The 22,213-nt window shown below is 36.4% G+C and overlaps 1 protein-coding gene across 15 annotated transcripts in view; it reads right to left on the bottom strand.

Moving 5' to 3' along the window:
- DLG2 (discs large MAGUK scaffold protein 2) overlaps positions 1-22,213 on the bottom strand; it is a 982,636-nt gene that overhangs the window by 363,893 nt on the left and 596,530 nt on the right. For all 15 annotated transcript variants that reach the window (XM_085593066.1, XM_031505123.3, XM_085593076.1 and 12 more), the window contains one exon: positions 2,030-2,080. In XM_085593066.1, the coding sequence (XP_085449192.1) occupies positions 2,030-2,080 (51 nt within the window). The remainder of the gene's footprint in view (positions 1-2,029; positions 2,081-22,213) is intronic.

Below are 22,213 nucleotides of genomic sequence, written 5' to 3'. Positions count from 1 at the left end.
ACAGTGTATATAGAGACTGGGAAGTGCACTGAAGTAATCAGTCCCTTACCATCTTCCCTTTCATTCTATTATCTAAAAAAAAAGTGTGCTTTTTCCCTAATACACCCTCAACTTTTTTTTTCCCCACATTTTAAATTTTTTTAATTATACTGACCATTTAAAAATGTGTATAAATTTTGTGAAGAAAATCTTTCATGTTTTTGGTCATGCAAAATTCTATGACTTGAATAACTGGACCAAAATGTAAAGTTTATTAGTAGCTGTTTGATATGGGCAAACTACATTTTTCCCTCTCTACAGCAGAAATCTTAATATATTTTTCATCTTTGCCATTAAATACAGAGAGGATTTTCTTCTAATTTCTAAAAGCAGTTTTGTGGAAAAAAATGGGTAATCAACATAGAAAATGTCCTTTTTTTTCTGAAAACGCTTTTAGTCTGGCATAAATGACAGCTATTTAAAGGCAATCACTTGTGTTTTATATCTCACACAAAAACCAGCAGACACAGTACCCTGCCTTTGAGACAAAACACTGATACATGTGACAGAACATTTCAAGCAGTAGTAATCAGAAGCCACAGATCCAGCATCATCAAGAAAACAACTAAAACATTGTCCATTAAGATCTGTATCTCTTTTTGCTATTGTTGCTCAGCCTTTAGCTGATATTATGCTGCACTGTGAATAACCAATTATCCTCATCAGACAGGTACAGGAGATGCAAATCACATTCATTCTGCAGTATGTACACTGATAGCTTACACATCTGTAAAAATAAAGCACTTTTCAAAATATCACCCAGGAGGCATGTGTTCTGTTTTCTGTTCAGTGACCTTTGAAAACTCTGGTCCAATGAATGACTAGTGATGCGCAAGTAAATTGGGAGACACTAGATTAAAAGTGCCTATAACCTTATGTATTATCTGTTATGAGGACAGCTATGATAAAAAGATACATTGCTCTTTCATAATTTTCCTGAGAGAGCAAATCAATGAGAACATAAACTTGTATCCCCTTAAATTTAATGGTTACAGAATTAATTATCCTGGAAAATCAAAAATATAACATGCAGAAAAAGTGCAGTGAATTACATCATTTAAGTATCTAATTTAATGGTAATTTGCTACCATACACCATTTGTTCACATGGTATCAACCATATCTTGATAAATCTGGCCTTCCATTCAATCACTTTATGTAGAAAGAAACTGAACTGTGCTTCAAGATGGAAAAACTTCATATTCCCAAGATATTGGTAGAACACTAAAGGAATTCAGCAATGACATTCTTGCATCTGTTGGAAGCCTTTGTAAGGATTATGACATATTATAAAGCTTAGACCTTCTTTCTCACACCCTACATGGCCCATATGGCCTCAATCTGTGTCAGACAAAGTCAGCACTGTAAGACAGCTACATAACCAAAAGGCAAGGAAAAAACACCAAATCCATGGAGACATGGTACAGCACATGAGGCTTTGCTTTTGGTGCTACATTACCAACAAAGCCTTCACTGCAAGCCCTGATTACAGCTCAGGTAATTCAGCCTTTGAGTAAGCATATCTTTTAAGCATAGATATGGTCTATAGCATTTATGCAGCCACTTGAACATTAAAAACCCTTTCAAAATTCTTCTTTTATAGTATAACACTACACATCTTCTATCATGCACATATGCCAGGAGACCAAAGATTTTTAAAGCAAAAACATTCCACAATTCCAGTTGACAAGCTAAAAAGGGAGTTACCAAGTCATAGAGGTTCTTCACAACAACCAAACACCAAACTGAGCACTGACAAGAGTTATGAGGAAGAAAAGCCTTTTGAATGCAAGTAGCTAAACCATAAACTTCTTAACAGCATGAAAGACTTACCTGTTGTATTGCTCACATTTTTACAGTTTCGAATAAACAATGGACACCTTTACTCAAAATATAAACAAATTGATTCTTAACCAATTTTAATTTCATAATTAATCACATTTTTATTACAGATTATATTTTTCCTATAAGAAAGAATAAATAAAACTTACCCTCTCCAAAGTAATTTCTTCAAATTCATATTCAATTTCTGTTCCATTGACCTAAAGAAAATAAAAACAGAAAATTCTTTAAATCCACATGGAAGGTAATTCATAGGCACACTGTACAGCTGTTTGAGTATCATTGGTTTACTGAAGCACATATTCCAACATATAGCTGAAGAGTTCTAAAATATAGAATACTAACTCCCCTTTGTCTTGAGGGGGTATGGTCAAGCCTAAAAACTGAAAATAGTAAAAGTTCAGTATGCAATGGCTATATAAATCACCAATATAATAAGACTGGTATTTGATAAAACATCTTTGAGGACTTTGTGCCAATGTTTAAATAGTTTCCAAGGTAATAGTTTCAAGTCAAAATAAAAGACCTGCTCCTAATATTCTCACAATATAAGAAAAATTGTTTATGCATTGTCTTACAAGCTCCAATTTACACTGAAATACAAAAAGAGACAGGAAATTCACAGTACTTATGCAAAAATTATGCACTGATACATCCACTGAAATACATCTTGTTTACTATATTAACCTAGGGCAAGAACATGACAGAGAACCTTTGCAAGAGACAGCTGAATGGCAAAAAGGCACAGAATGTTAATGTAATTCCTATGCTGAGTCCCAGTGTCAAAATAAATTAAGCTACAAAATGTAGAGCACCAAAATGGATTGTGTTGGACAAGAAATATATAAGCTAAAGAGATGACACTGATTTAAGCAGTATTCCAAAACCTTGTTCCAGTCTGACATGGATTGTTTTTTGTTCCTCCAGGCAACTCACTTAACATATCTTTTTCCCTTTTCCTCCCTTTTCTCATTTCTTAAATGGATAGAGTTTCTGAGAAAGCTACAAAGGCTCACCATATTGCAGGTAAACTGCAGAGCAATGGAAACATATCTATCATTAAAATCTCAGAAGAATTTCAAAGCATCACTTTGATACAACTAGTCAGCAATTTTTTACTTGGCCAGAAAGTATTGATTAAAAAATAAAAAAAAAAAAAAAAGAAAAATAATAATAAGAAAAAATTATTAATCATGCTATTTTAGTTTCTGTAATGATGGGATATGCCCTGGAAAATAGCTTTGCTTCAGTGTCTTAATTTATACTTAATGGAAAAAAAAATCTAAACTGAAGGAAAGGACTGGGATTAACTTCATATCGGAGAAACAAATTTGTTATTTCTCAAAACATGAACTTTTTTCACTCCTCCCCACTCCCAACTGCTAATTTTCTGTATTAGATCCCTAACTGCAATTGTAAAACACTATATATAAATCATTCTTTATCTCGTCAAGCACCTTTCAAATGTAATTAGGTACTTCTCTTGTATTTTAACAAGGTACATGTATCTGCCAAAAAAAAGCTTCCTCTAAGATCCACCAACTATGTAATTTGTTTACAATTCAAGATGTGATAAACCATGAAATCTGTAATAGAAATACAATCTCCAGAATCTGTGTTTAAAAGGAAAGAGAGAGAAAAGTCCAAACAAACAACTCATGCTCGAGAATTACAGGAAAACACAGCATCAATGAATATAATATTTAATATGTGCATAATATTTGGGGTTTGTAGTTTATTAGGATTGGGTAATCGCATCACATTACACTTACACCAGAGATGAAAGAAAAAATTTTACTACAGGATGTCATCCTGCCCAATGTTATCACTTCAATGCTTTCTACATAGACTCTTTTATTAATATGGGCAACTTATTACATATGAAGATATTTATAGCTATTCCATTTTTTATCCTTTCTTGTCTAATGATAATGAAATCAAAGCTATCTATATGTCTCTGTTTTCATGAACTTCTCTTTCATCTTAGGTTGGTGGATAGCTCTGATCTATGCCTCCAATTCCTCAGTCTTGCTCTATAAAGCTGTCTTTGCTTCACTGCTTATAATCACTTTTCCTTTGCATTAAAAACTCATTAGTGCAGCAAAATGGGAAAAAGAGGGATATGAGAAGTGAGCAACCTCTGTGGAAAGATGAAAGGAGAAAACACAAGCTGAATACTCAATTTGTATTTGCACACAAACGTTATCTTGTTATGACCATCTGAGGGGTTTCTATTATCATCGACAGTGGCCATTCTGAAAATGCCTTCAATTCAAATCAAAATTAATTGCAGCAGAGTTCCATTATCAGGCTCCATAGCAGCAGGGGTGATATGAATTAAAAAGCTGATCTTGATCCAGCTCCTTTTGTTGTTTAAACATATATGTCTGCACATACCATTCTCTGTCTTGTTTGCTTTGCTGGTTGCTCAGCAAACCAAATGAAATTATTTCTTAAAGAATCTAGTAAGATACTGTTCCAACCTGAGGCAGGTGGAATGATGTTTTATGCAGTACCACTCACTGCTAGCACCATTTAACTCTGCCTATAGACTCTCTGGCTGCACCTACACTGCTAAATTATAGTCAGTTTTCAGCCAAGTCTCAGTGCTTAGGGCTGTTTCTGTCTGGAGCCTGCTGGAAGCAAATGGCCAAGGACTGAGCCAACACTTAAGTAGAAAGCGAGTCATGGCTCCAGCACTGGAACTGGCTTGTTGCTGCTCTCATTTAGCAGCATATGGACATACCCTCTGCTTTTGTACATTCTAACTTGACAGTCTCTGGCCTGTCAAAGCACCTAAACAAGCTGCCTGAACCTGCTATTTCAATTTCTTGCAAGTAGTGGAAACCTACTCTTCTGTCCCTCTTTTCATGACTTATCTAATCCTGCTTTTATATCAGATTTCAGCAAGAAGAGAAAGCAAAATTTACTACAGCCTCCATGATTTTAGATAATGATGAAAAATTACAAACATTTTCATTCAGTTTTCTCTTCTTTTCAATCAAAGAAATCATCAGCATTTTCAAGTTGTTTGGGGAAAATTCTTTCTCAGCTTCCCAGAGTGCAAGCTTGTAATGACAGATATCTTTCATCTTTCATCACAAGTAAAATATACATTTATAACGCTGAAATATGAGGTAGTCATCTAACACTATACTCAAGTGAATAAAAACAGGCACAAGAAGGTCTTAATTTCATCCTCTGCTAAAAATCTCAGGTAGGTGAGGTGAATTGTGGCTGGACATTTCCTTTCTCTATGTACAGAGTCTAAAAATGACGTGTGAAGTTAGGTGAACACTTGCCTTGAATATGTTTTCTCTGCTATAGACTGGAAACAAATTTCTGCTTAAGGGATGCCATATATCTTTTGTAATTATGCACCACTGAAAGGCCGGATCTCCGGTTTAGCAGCTTTTTCAAATGCTTTTTTGGGCTTGTCTACACCTGTAACTGGCAGCACATGCCTGTCATGATATCCAGCACCTACTCCCACAAGCCAAACCTATAAGGATATCCACAAGGAACAACTCAATCTTTCGCCTTCTCCAAAAGCCAAGAAATGCTGCTCTTGGCTTCTGTGCACACGATGTGCACTCTTCTGAGAAAGATGCTCAACAGCACCTGTGACAGCAAGGGGCCACAGGACTGCAGAAGAAGTGGTTCACAAGATGAGGTCTGTGGGAGGACACAACCAACTGCATCCCTTCTCCAATGCACAGGAGCCAGAATCAACACATGGCTCATCCAGGAGCTTGTATTTCTGTCAGAGGAAAAAAGATACTATTGACCAGGAAAAAATGTAAAACTGCTACATGGGAGCAGATGTACCTGAAATCGTTAGACAATAAAAGAGCTTCTGCTGCATGGCCAACATACACTTGCAATGCAAGAAGGTTCACAGCCTCCTGACCTTACATATGTTCATGTTCCAGAACGTGATGAATGCACAGCCCTTCTTGAACAAATTACCAGAGTTTAATTAAGCCCCAGTGTTTAAAAGAACACCCCACAAAGGCAAGGTAACAGTTACCTTTCATTTACAGCTGCACCTGTTATTCTAGAGGACTCTCCGAAACATTTGACAACAAAATGTCTTTAAGAAAGAGATGTAATGTAGGGTAACTATCCAGACTCCACCACTCAAGAGAAATTTCCTGGCAAAGTGAACTCTAATAGCAATGAAATTAGAATATCATCACTATTAGAGTTCACTTACCTCTCTAAGAAGAAAGCACTATTCATCTTCAGTGACATTTACTTTCAGGAGAGCGAGAAATAAGAAACAGGTAGAGAGGTTTTTACACACAATTTTGTGAAATATCTGAAATAAACCCCAGCACACAGAATGCCAAAGTAAGGACCTGACAAACTCAGATTTGTTTGTTCCTTTATGTGAAGACTCTGCAGCAAGTTTCTCTCCTTCACTGCAGTTAAAAGGTGATACAAGCAGCTGAAGTAGTCCCTTACTGAAAAATCAACTCTACACATTATGTGAAATTCCTAAAATCCTTGAGACAAACATTCTGTTGGGTTTTTCATTTCCTACCACATGCTCTGCCACTTCATTAACACTTTTTAAGATTTTTGCTTTCATAATAACAACTGTAATTTGATAGCCTTTTATTTTACTTCTGCAATTATTTGATTTGACGGACTTGTTTACACTTGAAAAGTAAACATTGCATAATTCTTTCCTGCTATACTTCTACCCTACTACAACTACATCAACTTAATAAGATATATATTTCATTATGTGAATTTTAGTGATAAGAACTGTATTATGATAGCAGCAACAATCCAATCAAAACATACAGTTATTCAACTGCAAGATTTCAAAATCCCTGGACCTATCCTTTCTAATAAAAACTGCCATCAGAGCCATTTGTTATGCTAAGTCTTATTTTCAAGAAGAGACTGTTTTGCATAAAAATTACGTCTGTAGACTTTTATTACAATCAAAACTAATCATATTTAATTGGGTATTGTTTTTCAGAAAACTGCAAGAAAGAATACTGCTGCTTCTACTTCTGCTATTATATGCATAGGAAGATAATTACCCTGACACTGATTTTCATTCAACATGCAAAATGAATGGCTGTATGGCTTCACCAGTTGTCTCATCACCCAAACCTCAGCAGAATACAAGATTGTCAAATTCTTGTTGTGCAAGTAACCTCAGGATATATGTGTACCTCAGAAATTTCCAGTTGGCTGTATAATTAAGATGGTCACAGATTCAGAGAATCATCAAATAGTCTGGATTGGAAGGGACCTCAAAGATATCTATTTTTGAACCCCCCACCAGGGGAAGGGACATCTTATTTCACATTTCAGAAACACCAAGCCCATTTGGGTATCTAAAAAGTATTAAATAGCCTTTCACAATTTCTGTTTTGTCACCAAAGCTAAAGAATGATCTTTATTTAGCCCTTTGACAGCTCCAAATTTGGGATATTTCTTTTATTAATTGTCAAAGGAAAGCTGGTGATGTTCCTTCAATTTTGCTTTCCAAAACCATTAGAAGTTTCCTTTCTTACTGCATATAAACATACAGAAAACACTTTCCTGATTTCTCTGATTTCACATGTGATGACTTTGAGTTTTCAAGCTGTCCTAAAAAAGCTGCCAAAAGGTAAACCTTCTTATTGTAAAATGACTGTTCTGGTGTGAAGAATGAAGAGTAAAAGGGTTTTCAAAGAAATTTATACTTTATCAGGAATAGCTTTTTGTGGATCCTTCCACAGATGCCCAGGGAGCACTTGACCACCAGTCACTGTACATCATTAGGGAAGATATTACCTTCAACAAATAATTAGCACTGCTCCAAGAAGCCAAATCTAGCTCTTGGTCAACACCTGCAAAGTCATGATGCAAAAACATCATGCAGTCATGATTAGCTTGCACCCTGCTCAAAGGGTGCCATATTTACTCATTCTTTCCTTTTTAGATGTCTCTTATGTCCTTCAGGACCTAATTTTTATTCAGCCTCTTCTCCAATGATTGTCAGAATACTCAACCTTTCCTCTTTCTGCCTCCCTCACTGTTATCCTGGCTTTTCTTGTTTTCATTCCATTGGAGAAAATACCCATCTAGCAAGTAACAACTGTAACTCTTCTCTGGTTGAGTCCCACATTGCAATCTTATTTTACTCTACCCCATTTCTCACCTTGTATAGAGCAGTCCTTTTTTCTTGTCTAGTGTGAATCACAATCCCCCAACTGTAATCATGACACAACTTCTCATGTCTCCAAGTCAGCCTCCACTGCTTTCTGATTTTCATTCCTTTCAGGTTTTTTTTCTTCCTTATTACGTCCCAATTTTTTTCCGTTTTCCTTTCACACACAGATGCATACACACATACATATCAATTTAAACTTTATCTAATCCCACTTCATCCAAACCATTATTCATTATTAGTTTTCTATCTTCTTGTGTTTTCCAACTAAACTTGAAATGTAATCTTTTCCCATGACTCCTATGAAGCCACTCATACACTCCATGTTCCTTGATTCTTTTTACTAATTCTCTGCCTGCCTGACAATAGTTTCAAGACCTTGTCAAAATAAGGGATTCTTTTCTGGTTTCCCCTAGTCACTGTTCTCACTCCTCATAATCCTTTTTGCTATTCAGCAACAATTTAGATTTACTTCCTTTCTTCTCTTTTGTTACCGTAGAGCTGACACTTTCTACAGTCTGAAAAAAAAATGATGCCCTTCTCCAAGGTATTATTATTTTATGAGGTTTACAATGAACCATCAATTTTTCTTTTACCTCTTCCTTGTTTTGTCCATATTTTGATGGAAGCATTATCTTACGTGTAAGCACTTCATATAGCTAATGCAGACTCAACACAGACTTCCTAGATTTATAAGCCTAATGCAGAAGCAGATAAAAGAAGAGATCACGATTTCAAGTGGGGTTCACAGTAAATGGAAGTGAAATTACATTTGTGTGTGAATTCTGTTTAGGCTAGCACTTCCACCTTGTACAAATTTAGTACCAACAAAAGAAGAGTGCACAGCTTGGTTTTGGCACTTACAACTTTCTCTCTTATGCTAAAAGAAATTAATATACCATCACATTACCAATATAAAGGGTAGATATCCAAGTTAAGAAGCGATCTAGGTTTTGGGTTTTTTTTTACAGGTACTGAAGAGAAGAATCAAAGGGGTGATTTATGTCATGTGTCCTAGTCTTTGGAAGGAATTGTTGTTTAAGAACCTGTTTGCCTACTGACTTATGGGGAAACTCTAGACTTCCAGGATTCATATCCTAAAAAAATTATTTCTTAAAAAAAATGACAGGGAGTTTGGAACTAGGGGATCTTTAAGGTCCCTTCCAAACAGTTCTGTTTCCATGAAAATTCTTCATCTTTGGTATCCTAAACTTAGAATGTATATCACTGAAACAGTACATTCCAGAGAATTGGATGCAGCAATTTCTTCCCACAAAATCACATTCTTTCTTGTACAATTCAGGTCATTCACTATACAGCTTCAGAAGCTCACAATCACCTTGACCTCTTATTTTCTTCTGTGCTTCTGCCATTCCTGACATGGCAATATATGCATTTTCATAAGCATTTAGTTTGTTAAGTTCTTCTATCTCTGCTATTCTATTTCAGATTTTAAAGAAAATCTATCAAACCTTTCAAAAAATTTAAATAGTTCAGATATTTCTAGAAATTATTTTTCTAGTGTAATCTATCATTCCATGCACAATATACATGAAAATGGAAAACAGCTGTTGCTTCATTGACCTTATTTCACCAACAAAGATTATAAAGTACTTGTAAATTGGGACTTAAAAGGTAATTAAAAAAAAATGTTTAATAGTTCAATTTGCATAGTTTGATTTTAAAGGTTGGTAACTGTAAGAGTGTTTAAAAGGCGGAAATTATTACATGTGGGTTAAGTTTGATTCATTTAAACATGAGTAATAAATGTTTCTCAGTTTGAGGGAAAAAAAAAAAGTCAGTAGCATACTAACCAGCAACATTTTAGGAAAGGAAAGAATAGCACTAATTAACTTCATTCTTTGGTATCCATGACATCTTTATAGAGCCATTTTATAATGAAATATATGTAATAGGCATAATAGGTATACCACATTTCCTCAATAAATAAATATACAACCAACATAATCTCATCTCTTACCATTTGCTCAATGAAAACATACTCTGACTCATATATTTGTGCCTAAAATTGCCTACCAGTATATTTGTTTAACTTTGAGACTTAATACTTTTTTCACTGCTCTCTCACCCCATTGTCTAAGAAAAAACATAACAATCAATGAATTCATTTGGGTTCTTTTGTTCTTATGTGTTAACTCTAGCACAAGCACTGAAGGCTAAATTCCACTGTCAGTAGCTGTGGTGCAATCTCACTGGTGTCTCTGGGCTTGTATTTGTGTAACTGAAGTTGCAGTTACTAATCTGTGGATGTACTTACACCTGCAGGAGGAAGCAGCCCTGAAAGAGGGCTGCAGTAAGAAAATGCCTGCAGTAATAGTAAAAATGAGTAATAAGGAATAGTTACACACATGAAATTCGTGCGCATTTATAAACCAATATGGATTCCACAGGACAAGCTTTTTATGCATGACTCAGTTGCTTTACAAGTATTTTTACAGCAGCAGAAGGATTTACTACTCTTGATTTACTACTCTTAAAATATTGGAAGGCTCTTTAGTGTATCTAAGGGAAGGGAGCCACAGTCCTCTGTACTCTACTACGAAAAGCACAGCAGAACAGCTCCCTCATACCAAATTAATTTTGCTGCAGGAAAAAAAAGAAAGAAAAACAAAAGACGATATTTTGAATGGTTGAGACAAAAATCAGTGTTTTTTTGCTCCTCCTCCCAAGCTCAAGGGAAGAAAATTGATGTAACTGTTGTCCACAGGGATTAACCATGTAAACCCTGAGAACAAGCTAATGCAGCCTAACTGATAATCACCAGTCCCAATCCAAGCCTAGCCAATACTCAAACTATTCCAAATACTTCTCCAGCTTTCTTGGAAGGAAAAAACTAGTTTGCATCAGTTTGAGGGAATTTGATTTTTTCTCAAAAATTCTTTTAACTTAAATCTAAGCAGAGGGGGAAAAATCACTTTCATCTACCTTCAATCAATCTAATTTCTGACCCAATAGTAAGCTGAACTTGAAAGTTACTCTGAAAGTAATTTCTATGCATTGCCTCAGTATTCTAAAAAAAATAGTTATTTTCAAGGTTACCTATTAATGTGTAAGAGCAAAGATGAAAGAAGCTTTACTAAAGAACTGAGGAAAGCCAAGAGAAAGCTTGAGAAAAATGCTGACACATAATCCTCTTTAAAACAACACAAAGGTCACAGTGCTGTCTTGCTTTAAGTAAGCAGTGATGAAAAGACCTATGGTACAAGAAATACTCTAAGAATATTTTTACTACACTAGAATGCACAACTGCAACACAGAAGTACTCTGAAAATGTTTAATGTCATGCAATACTACTTTAAAATGTCAAGTATTTCATAATCTATTTCCAGAAGTAGAGCATATTTTACCAGTTATATAAAGTATCTTTATTACATTCTCCATAGGTTTCCCGACATAATGAAACCTGTAATTTCTACATCAAAGCTGAAGTATTTGGCAGCAGAAATGTGGAAAGTACTCCAGTCCTTATTTCAACAATATGCAATGAAGTTAGTGGCCGTTGACCATCACAGCTAAATTTGTGTACAAATCTCCTGGACATCAAATGCTCCCATATGCACAAGGCCACTAACCAGACATTTTACTTGCCATTACTACACTGTACATGCTCCAGTATGTCTGCTCCACAGAGAAGTTATTTTTCAGGATTTTATATTTATTTCTGCTTCATCCTGGGTTCATCACAGGGGCCATCAGCCCATCAAAGGTGCGGACACGCACACATCCACAAGCAGAGAGGCACAAGGGCAGGTGGAGATACCCTGGCAGACACCTTTCCTCTCCCAAGGGAGCCTCAGCCCCTGGCTCAGGGTGGCAGCCAGCACTGTGGGTCAGCTGGGGAGCACCTTGCAGCCTGAGGAGGGCATCACTGTCTATGGGGCTGGAACACCAGCAGGATGCAAGGACCGAGAGTCCTGGCATTGCAACAAGACTTAGGAGATGTTTAGGTGAGGAATAAAAGGTGTGGAAAAGGGAAGGTCAGACGTGGTTTAGAAGTACAAGAAAACATAGGGATGAGTGGATAAAGGAGGCCAGTCACATGTAGACAAGGCTGGTTAGTTCATTTCCTTGTCCAAGCCCTGTGCTTGCTGAACATCTTCTGTCCTGTCTTCTATTAAACTCCATTTTTACCTATTTTCTTGGGCAAGGGGTTCTGTGTTCTCTTTGTGTGTATAGTGGTCTGTGGTACCAGCAGCTGGAGTGCATGAAGACGCCCACAAGCAGTGGGTGATGGCCAGCAAACACCAAGCTGGGCTAGCTGGGGAGGAGGTGAAGCAGTCAGAAAGCTGAAGTGTTTTTGTGTAATTGGAAATAAGACAAGGGAAGAAGCTGGCTGCTGAAAGGGCAAAGGATCAAAGGCAACTGCCCAAGAGACTTTAGGATCCAGGGATTAACTGAGAACCATTTCAGTGTGTGTGTGTATTTTACTGTGCAGGAGTAAGGGCAAGGATCCAGGGCCAGCTACTTCATGGACCATGTGTCTCAGCTCCATTATAGGAGGAATAAGAGTCCCACAGGGTGGGTGTGTGCCTTGGTTTGTGCGAAGGAGTGTGTACCAGTAGCTGGACAGAAGTTGCAGCATCAGGTGCCAGCATCTGGAACAGCAAGGATCTGGAGCCAGCACTCCTGAGCTGACCAAGTGTTGAGACCCAGCTCCTGGCAGTTTTCACACCACACACACATGAATACATGCAATACAGACGGGGACACGAGGCGGCCACTTTTGTTCATGTGGGCACTGACTGCTCTGCTGCTCTGCTCAGACCTGTGGCTACCTGAATGCCTTCTGCTTGTCTGTGTGCTTACTGCAAATACACCAGCGACCTTGCTGCTGTCTGAGCACTGTGGCATGGAGTCCCAACAGCTGTGCCTCCATCAGGCTAGCAAATTTAACAACCCCCTAACGTCTTGCAATAATTTCTTGCACATGTATTGCAAACATAGAATTTTTTTGTTAGATGGACTACAACTTGATGTGATGCTAAACCGAGAAAAAAATTCTTTGCAGACTCATATTCGTTGCTATGTATCTCCTATTTTCACCCAATCAGAAAGATGAATGTGACAGGAAAAGCTATTCTTACAATCTTGAATCATTCTTCACCAAGAAACAGCAGGGAAAGAAAAATGGCTAGAAGAATATCTGGAAATAAGAAACTGCACTCGAAGTGCAACCAATGGTGGGTATTATACAATATTAAAGCTTTAGCTTTAGTAAAGCAGGAGAATTTCTATGAAATATAAACAAACTTAATTTTTGCTATAGCCAAAAATCAAAACAATGTGGAATTAAAGAACTGGGGAGAAAGTAAAGTATAATTTATTTTCTTTCAGTAGATCTGCATAGAGAGACAAAGTTCATTGAGATGTGATTGAAACAGGGATGCCCAGTTCTGATCAACCTGCCTTACTGATAAGATCAGTCTCCCTAAGACATAAGGATGGCTCCTGGAGACTGGTCCTTATTTTGAAAGAAAGATGAATATCTTTCAACAATTTCAAGATATAAAAAAAAAAATTCACAAACTAGAATATATTTGTGTCCTTCTGCATGAAATTCAAATTCTTAGGGAATGAAAGAACGCTTCTCTGACTTACAGTCCAACTCTAAACTAGTACACAATGCTTCTAAAAGGAAATTAAACAGTATTGAAAGCACCAGCTGCAAATTATACTTCTCCTCTAAGGAAAGACCAAGAGGTCATATGGACAGTTGAAGACTTTTAGTATTTTTAGAATAAGAAAGAGCACTACCAAGATACCACATATCTGCTTCTACTAAAGAGAAAGACTATGGTGAAATCTAAGTGATTAATCAAACGTGCACTGTGCACATTATTTGAAAAATTAGTATAGCTCAACAGAATCAAGATAAGCTCACAGTGTGCTATGCTCGCCTTTCCATCACCTTTGCAAAGCCTAAGTCCTGAATTTGGACATTAGACAAGATTACTTTTGTAATGACCACACTAATGCTCACTTAAGCTGAGCAAAGAACAGCTGAGCAAAGCACAACATTCAGTAAAATATTTGCCAATATTCAACTGGCAATATTGTCAATATTCAGTAGAATGTTTCTGCGGAGCAAACAAAATAACATACTCAGTACAAATAATTTATGACTAAAAAGAATCCAGAATTTTAAACTCTTGTCATCTTCATGCTGAAAAATTTACAGGCGCAAATTATTCAACTGATTGAATATGTTAATGTAAGATACAAAAGAAATGTACTTCAGTTATTATTTCTCTTTACTAATAACCTCAACCAGTGGAAATTTATCTCATGTAGGAGTCTTTATTTTCTATTACCACCAAACTAAGCCAATCTTCTGTAGAAAATTATGAGGGCTGCAATATTAAAGATCAGGAAAACAGATATTATCTGTGGCATATTTGAGTTTCCTCGTCTATGCTAGGTCATCTAAACACTGATTAAAAATGTAATTTACTATTAAGTCTGATTCACCAGATCACTGCATTAAAAGTAGCATGAGTTTTATTGTGCAAAATGTGGATTAGAAATAACTCGTATTTCCAAAATGTCACAATTTGCAGTAAGGGCTTCAGAATATTTGCTGAAACTGTGTTGAAATTGTGCTAGTTTTACAGCATGGATCAGCAAATCCCTGGCTTACAATGGGGGAAAATAAGAGCATTTCAATGGCTAATTTTGAAATTTTGTTAAGAGAATGGTGTCCCATTGAGATCTTTTTATATAGTTGTAGGGAATGAGTAAGAACACACTCTAGCTAGTCTAAAGTTTTTAGAAAGTTACCATAAATAACGGGAAAAATGCTGCTACGAAAAACACAGTGAATAATGTTAAGACCACAAGATAGGGGTATATTTTCTACCCATTGTTATTACTGATGTTGCATTATGTGCTGCCAGGATAAGAACCTTGCCTTGGCTGAACTTTAACTGGTAGTTTGCAAAGCAAAATATTCAATAATTCTACACATAAAAAACCCACATATTTTTAAAATTACAAAGAAGAGTTCTTGTAAAACAAATTTCAGACATACTTCATCTTAAATAAGTGAAAAACCCATTGTAATCAAACCATCATATGTCCAATAAGACATGAAAGCAAGATTTTTCTTTTCCACTTTTCATCAAAACAAACTTTCTCTTCAATACTGAGCAGCCACTTTCTCTTTACTTCTCAAATTGTCCAAGGTCAAAGGAACACATCTGTCTCTGACAGCAATTAATCTGAAATCCTCAAAAATGAAGTCTTATCAAAAAGGAAAGCTTTCTTTCTTTTGTGTAATTAAAACCAATAAGCTGATGACATCTGTGCTAGCTCTCCTTTCATTTTTTTCACAACAGCCTTCAGTTAAGCTCTACACCTTTCTAAAATGGTGAATACTGACCAATACAAGTAAGATAAGTAGTTATTCACTTGCACTCTTTATGCTGTTTGCCAAATCACTTCAGAACTTAACTTCATGACAAAGTAACTTAAAATAAAGTTATTGCTATGGAAAAATAGCCTTGTGTATTTTGAAGAGCTTTATCAGCTTCTTAGAATAACAGAATGGTTTTGATTGGAAGCAACTTTAAAGACTGTCCAGTTCTGATCTCCCTGCCATGGGTCTTAATTTTATACATACAGATATATATATATATATATATATATATATATATATATATATATATATATATTCTAATCAAGTATTTTATGGAAAAGAGAATGGGCTTGATGGTTTAAGACCATAAATTGTACTGTAAAATCATACATATTTGGTTATTTTATTATATTTGAATCCTTGCAAACTTACCAACCCATCTGACTTTAGCCTACTGCTGCAACATCCATTAAGGTTAGCTATGGTAGCATAATATAAAGACTTACAGAAAAGGAAAAATTAATTCAAGGCAAGGCAGAGAATGACAAAACCAAATTCAAGTAACTTGTGATTTAGGTCAGGCTGGTCCATGTAATTCAGGGCTGCCTCAGATCTCCAAGTACTTAAAAAAACTTTAACAGGCATATACTGCATTCTGCAGCACATGCCAACATCACAGGCAAGTTAAAAATTACGTATAGCTGGGTGTAGAGAAGGGGTATGTGCACACCCACACACCCCCATATGTATATACTATATATGATTTTTCTCAGAATGATGAAAATACCAGACAGTGCAACGCATGGCTGGCTTCCCCCAGCAGAGGCAGCAAGGATAAGAGTGGTCCAACAAGAATGGACTTTGCAAAAGCAAAGCACTGTACCTCTTTCAAGGGGTTTATTACATTGTCACCTAAGAGACCCTGATAGTGGATATCCAAAAACCTGCTGGCAAGTGCAGTTTTTTTGTAAAAAAGTCTGCTTTACAAACTAGTCATTGAACTAAGACTGGTAAGTGCACACCTGGACTGCAATGCTGAAGCACTTGCACTCCAAATCCAAAAAGCATGAAGCATTACACTCTCTGTGCTGTGTCCACCTGAAGCCAAGGGATATAAATGACTGCAGGGTGTGATCTCTACAGTTCAATAAGCTCCTCTCTCCCAGACTGCTAATTGCAGCCTTTCAAGCATCCATACAAAGAACTCCTTGATTGAATCTAAAGTCCAGCATTATTCATAGGCAATTGAAAATGGACAGTTGTAATGGACAATTATAATTTTGGAAAATAGAAGTGTGAAGGAATAATTAGATATGTGACCGAGAGATGCATTTACTTGTTGGATTGACAGGATGTTGGTAATTCTTCCTACATCCAGACACCATGAAGACTTGTTATGTATTATGGTATGTAGCACTCAAATAGGCAATAGAGTGTTCATGCCTACAGAAAATAAAAAATATCTCCTAAAATCATGAAGTTATTTTACTTGAAAGTAAAGACTTTTCCCTTAATTAAAAGTTATGTCTTTGGTAAGGATTAAATATTAAAAATGCATTCAGAATTTTAATGCAAAACACATGAAAAAAATCACATTTTTGCTTCAGGATAACTCTGGCCCTTCTTTAGAAGATGTTTCTTTTTAAAACAGTAATATTTAAAAGAAAATGTTTGAAATAAGTTTATTTTCAGTTAGAAAAACAGTGGGTATAAAATAGAAGCAAAGTAAATCTTAAGATCCATTCTGTACCTTTGCTTTGAGTTTTCAACAGAAGCAGCATATTTTTTTTATGCTATCACACTAAAATCCATTTAGGTCATCAGACAGCAGGATGAAAACATTTATATTTTTGCATGTTTAAGGGGAGCTGTTTCATATTAGTTCATGAGATTTGTGTTCTGTAGAACTGTTTTCACTAATGATCACAAAATATTTTATAAACATTATTAAATAAAGCCTGTCAATACTCTATTATAAAAGAAAAACATTTTATTCCACTGCAGAAACAATGACACATAGAATACAGCATGTTTGCCAGGGCAAAAAAAAAAATTGCTGTGATACAATTCAAGGGCCAAAACAGAAAAGACAAGCCAATGCAGCTTTAAAAGCTGCACAGAGTTCTACTTTAAACTTTAAAAGACTAGCACAGAGTTCTACCAGCTTTAGCTTTTCCATTGTAATGCACATTAATGACAGGCTGAAGGATGAGTATAAACAATAAACAAAACTGCAGGTTAACAATCTGGAAAAACATAAGTCATTAAAAGATAATAAGGTGTGTAATCTGACTTTCAAGACTATGATCAAACTAATTAAGAAAGAAACAATAAATTTCTTCTGAGAAGTCAATGGAAAATATATATATATACCTACATGATGGTATTTTGATATATTTCAATATAATATTAATAAAAACAACAAACTCCATGAGTTTCCTACTTTTGTAAAACTTCAGATCCTATCCCTTTAGACCAAAATTTCTTTTTAGTCTTCTATTACCACTGTCCTCACAAATTTGCTCATCATGCATAGTCATTGTTGTGGTTCAATCCCAGCCAGCAGCCAAGACCCACACAGCTGCTCACTCCTCTACCAGCAGGATCCAGGAAAGAATTGGAATGGTCAAAGGTAGAAAACTTGTGGGCTGAGATAAAGAATGTTTGATAGGGAAAGCAAAAGCCACACACACAAGCAATGCAAAACAAGGAGGTAATTCACTGCTTCCCGTGGGCAGGCAGGTGTTCAGCCATCTCTAGGAGAGCTTGACTTGGGAAGACACACGTCATTACTCTGAATGTTCCTCCCTTCCTCCTTCTTCCCCCAACTTCATACACTGAGCATGATCTCACACTGCCTGGAATATCCCTTTGGTCAGCTGGGATCACCGGTCCTGTCTATGCCTCCTCCCAGCCTCCCATTCACCCCCCACTCTCTCACCAGTGTGGCAGCACAAAAAGCAGAAAAAGGCCTTGGTTCTGTATGAGCTCTGCTCAGCAATAACAAAATCACCCCTATATTAGCAACCCTGTGCTCAGCACAAATCCAAAATAGCCTCATACCAGCCACTGTGAAGACAGTTAACTCTACCCCAGCCAAACCAGCTCAGTCATATATGACATTTAATATTAATTATGTAAAGACATGCCTTATTATAAAAATATATTAGGCCACCTACTCCTTCCAATTTACTTTTCTAGGTCTAGAATGCACCTACATTCTTATTATCCAATAAAAGCCTTTAGAGCACTGCCTGTGCTCAGAAATTCATACGGTTTTCTCATTCTTTTTACAGTGAGGTGTGGCAAAGTGCTCCCATCCCCAACCTGCCATTATAGCTCCTGTTCAGGTAATAACTCTAAGTGGTGGTCAGCCATGGATGTATCTGGTCCTGACAGATCCACCTGGCCCCAGATGGACTTGAGGTGAGACAAGTAACAATATGATAGGCAAGAACAACATTTGGGCAATATACCCAGCTAACCAGAATTCTGGTCAATGTCCAACTCTAGGCAAATTTGGAAGAAACTAGCATCTGTAGTCAGTATGCAAATATGATCATGACTCGATTATCTTACTCCATGAAGGGTAGACAGCCCAGGGCCTGCTGAGCTCTCCTCCATGGTAGAGGGCTGCACACCAGGATTTCTCCTTGAGTAGGAATGCCTCTCAAGGTTACAAGATGCCTTATTACATCAGATGGTTGGGAAGTGAATTGGAAATAAGCACACTGAAACTTGGCAATCTTTCAGAAACGATGATTAAACATTGGAATAGGCTGCCCAGGGAGGTGGTTGAGTCACCATCCCTGGAGGTGTTTTTGAAAAGACTGGATGTGGCACTTAGTGCCATGGTATAGTTGACACTGTGGTTTGATCAAAGGATAGACTTGATCTCAGAGGCCTTTTCCAACCTACTTGATTCTGTGATTGCAAATATATAATCCTTTAGACATCAACCACTGGCCAAGGCTGAGACAGTCTGGATCCAGCTGCACCTAAACTCCCCTCTGAAAGGAAGTTTGGAACAGACTGCGATCCTTTCTGAACCTCATGGCTCAATAGGAAGATCCCTCCAAAATCCTGACTGTTCTCTATCCAGTAAATGATCAAGTATACCTGGTCATTCATTCTTGTTAAACCACTGCTGCGTTTACCACTGAACTTCTCTTATGTCAATAAAATATAGTTTGTTCTCACTTGAGAGTGAAATTCCTGATGCCATCCACAACATCAGAACAGGAAGAATTTATTTTTCTTTTCAGCCTTTGTTTAAGCTTTTATATGCCTTCTTCTAATGTGCTAAATCTAGTGCACTAGCTCAATGACAGAGAGGAAAGCTGAAAGTGTACCAGAATTCCCCATTTTGGCATCATCCTGGCCCCTACAATGCCCTGCTCAAGGAGGGGCTGAGCTCACAGTGTCCCTAAGCTGGGATGCACCAAAACAGCTGCACAGCCCTCTCTGTAGCCACACACAGGCAAGGGTGAAACAATACAAAGATTTGATTACAGCTCATGAAGACATAACCAACATAGTTTGAAAATTACTTCTTCAGGACATATCTTCAGGACATGTATCTTCACAGAACTCATCATAGGCAGTATACTTAGCAAATCAAACTAATAATAAAATAACAATAAGTCCAAATAATAATAATATAAAAATAATTATTTGAATTAACAGTGTGAAACTGAAGAAATATGAAGAATTCATTGTGACTGAAAGGAGAATAAAGTACATATGGCTGTGACAAGATGGAGGAGGAAGGGAACAACCACAGTACCTGAGTGGACTTCCCTAAATTTTTTTGTTAAGGTGAAAATAAAATTCCATCAGAAGATAAGAGAAAGGATCCCTTCAATTTCTGTAAGTGATGCAGCAAAGACAGCCTTATAGCTACTTCTAATTCAACTATGCATCTTTTTAGACATGAAAAAAGAAATAAGGCCTATTCTGTGCAACAGAGAAAATGATTCATACGTTATTAAATTAATACTTCTCATTATACAAAAAGATCTAAAATTTACAGCAAAAGAATAGAGAAGAAACAAACTCCCACTAATGTTTAATTGTGTTTAAAATGTCACAGAATAATTCGTTTTGTACCATCAAAGCTTCCTATCAAATTTATTCCCACGTCCAAAGCTTGGCGAGCCAAAGTTTTCAAACCACTGAACCTAGAAACAAACTTAATTAACTGTTTCTTCTGTTATTTTCTGCAGGCCCAAGTTATAATAGAATAATAGAATAAGGACTTTTATCTCATCTAAAAAAAAGCATGCTAATGAAAACCAGTCCCACAAAGGATGATTTTTTTCCCAAACTATTGAGTTGAAAGGTTTGAAAAATGTCAACAGTTGCAAAATGTTTAATAATGTGATTTTAAATCATTAGAGGGTTAATGAGATAAATCACTGAAGTTTACCAGTTGTACACTAACTGTACAAAGGAAATTTCTCTCGGGTGACCAGTGCAATGATGACATGTGAACATGCTTTGTGAATGCTGACTATTTGAGAGGTATCTTCCAAAAACACTCAGGAATTTTTGGAGGAAGATGGCAGAGAGGATGAGCAGAGCTGTTAATGAATTGGAAATGCATTGAGGGTACATCCTGTAAAATGAAACAATGACACAGGTTGTGCTAAGAGCCTAATGAAATAATGAGAAGTCTCCATGTAGCATGTAACTGCACTAAAAATAGCCTGCCTTTATTTAGGGATCTATCAGGTTATCAGTTGGTTCTAGTAATTACGGAAAAAAAAATACCATTTTGATTCACCAAAATTTGAAAATCCATGCTATTCCAATGCCTAATTTTGGAAATAATTTCTATATGGTATAAAATGTATTACTTAATTTTGTTATGGTAAATGCAATGAAAAATACCATAATTTAAGAAAAAAAATAATAAAAGAAAAAAAAATTTAAACAGAACTTTCTTTTGTGCAAACACCAGAGTGGACAGCATTAAATACTAGTTATGGAAAGTATCTTAGAAAATCCCAACAGTTAGAAATCAAAAACTAATATGTCAAAAATTTTCCTGAGACATTATCACTTGCTTATGTATTCCCTTGCCTTTTAATTCTATTCAACAAGCTGATTTAGAAATGGTGCTCAGATTTGTGGAAGGCAAACTCAGTTAAAAGGACAACCACCTAAGACTAGAGAAAGACAAAGTCTAAGAAAAAAAGGAATGTAAACATTAGAACCATGACCCAATTAGTAGGATCTGAAAAATTCTTGTTCTTCCCATTCAGTCTTCCTGAACTCCAAGTGTACTTTGGCAATGAGACCTGAGAAACAAGGATGAATAGCAGGAATGTAAGATCACTACAGCCCCAAAGAACAGCACTTTTGGGTGTTTTAAACACTCCACAGTTCTGAGGGAGGATCAGCATCTTATACCAAGGCTGCTTTTAGCTTTGGACAGAAAATATAATAATTTAACTTGGATTCTCTGATCCATAAAGTAATTTTTTTGTCAGTGTTCGAAGTTTATTTTATGGCAACTAAAAATCAGTAGTGCCTTTCAGAAGTGCAAATACTTAGCTAGTTAACTCTAAGGATACTTAAACATTCACCAAATATGCTCCTAGGCACATAGAATCTTCCTCCATGCATGTCTGGAAGTCCCAACAGTGCTGAAAAATGCAGCTGTTTGACACATGCTCAAGTTTCAAAATAATAATTAAATCTAGCTTTTTGTTATCTCTCTAAACTGACCTCATCCAGAAAAAATATTTCATGGCATAGCCACTAAATTACATTTCCTGC

Source organism: Lonchura striata, chromosome 1 (genome assembly GCF_050655825.1).
Source record: "Lonchura striata isolate lonStrDom1 chromosome 1, ASM5065582v1, whole genome shotgun sequence".
Classification (NCBI taxonomy): Eukaryota; Metazoa; Chordata; class Aves; order Passeriformes; family Estrildidae; genus Lonchura; species Lonchura striata.
Note: the sequence above shows the minus strand (reverse complement) of the source record. Positions and strands in the feature narration are given on the sequence as shown.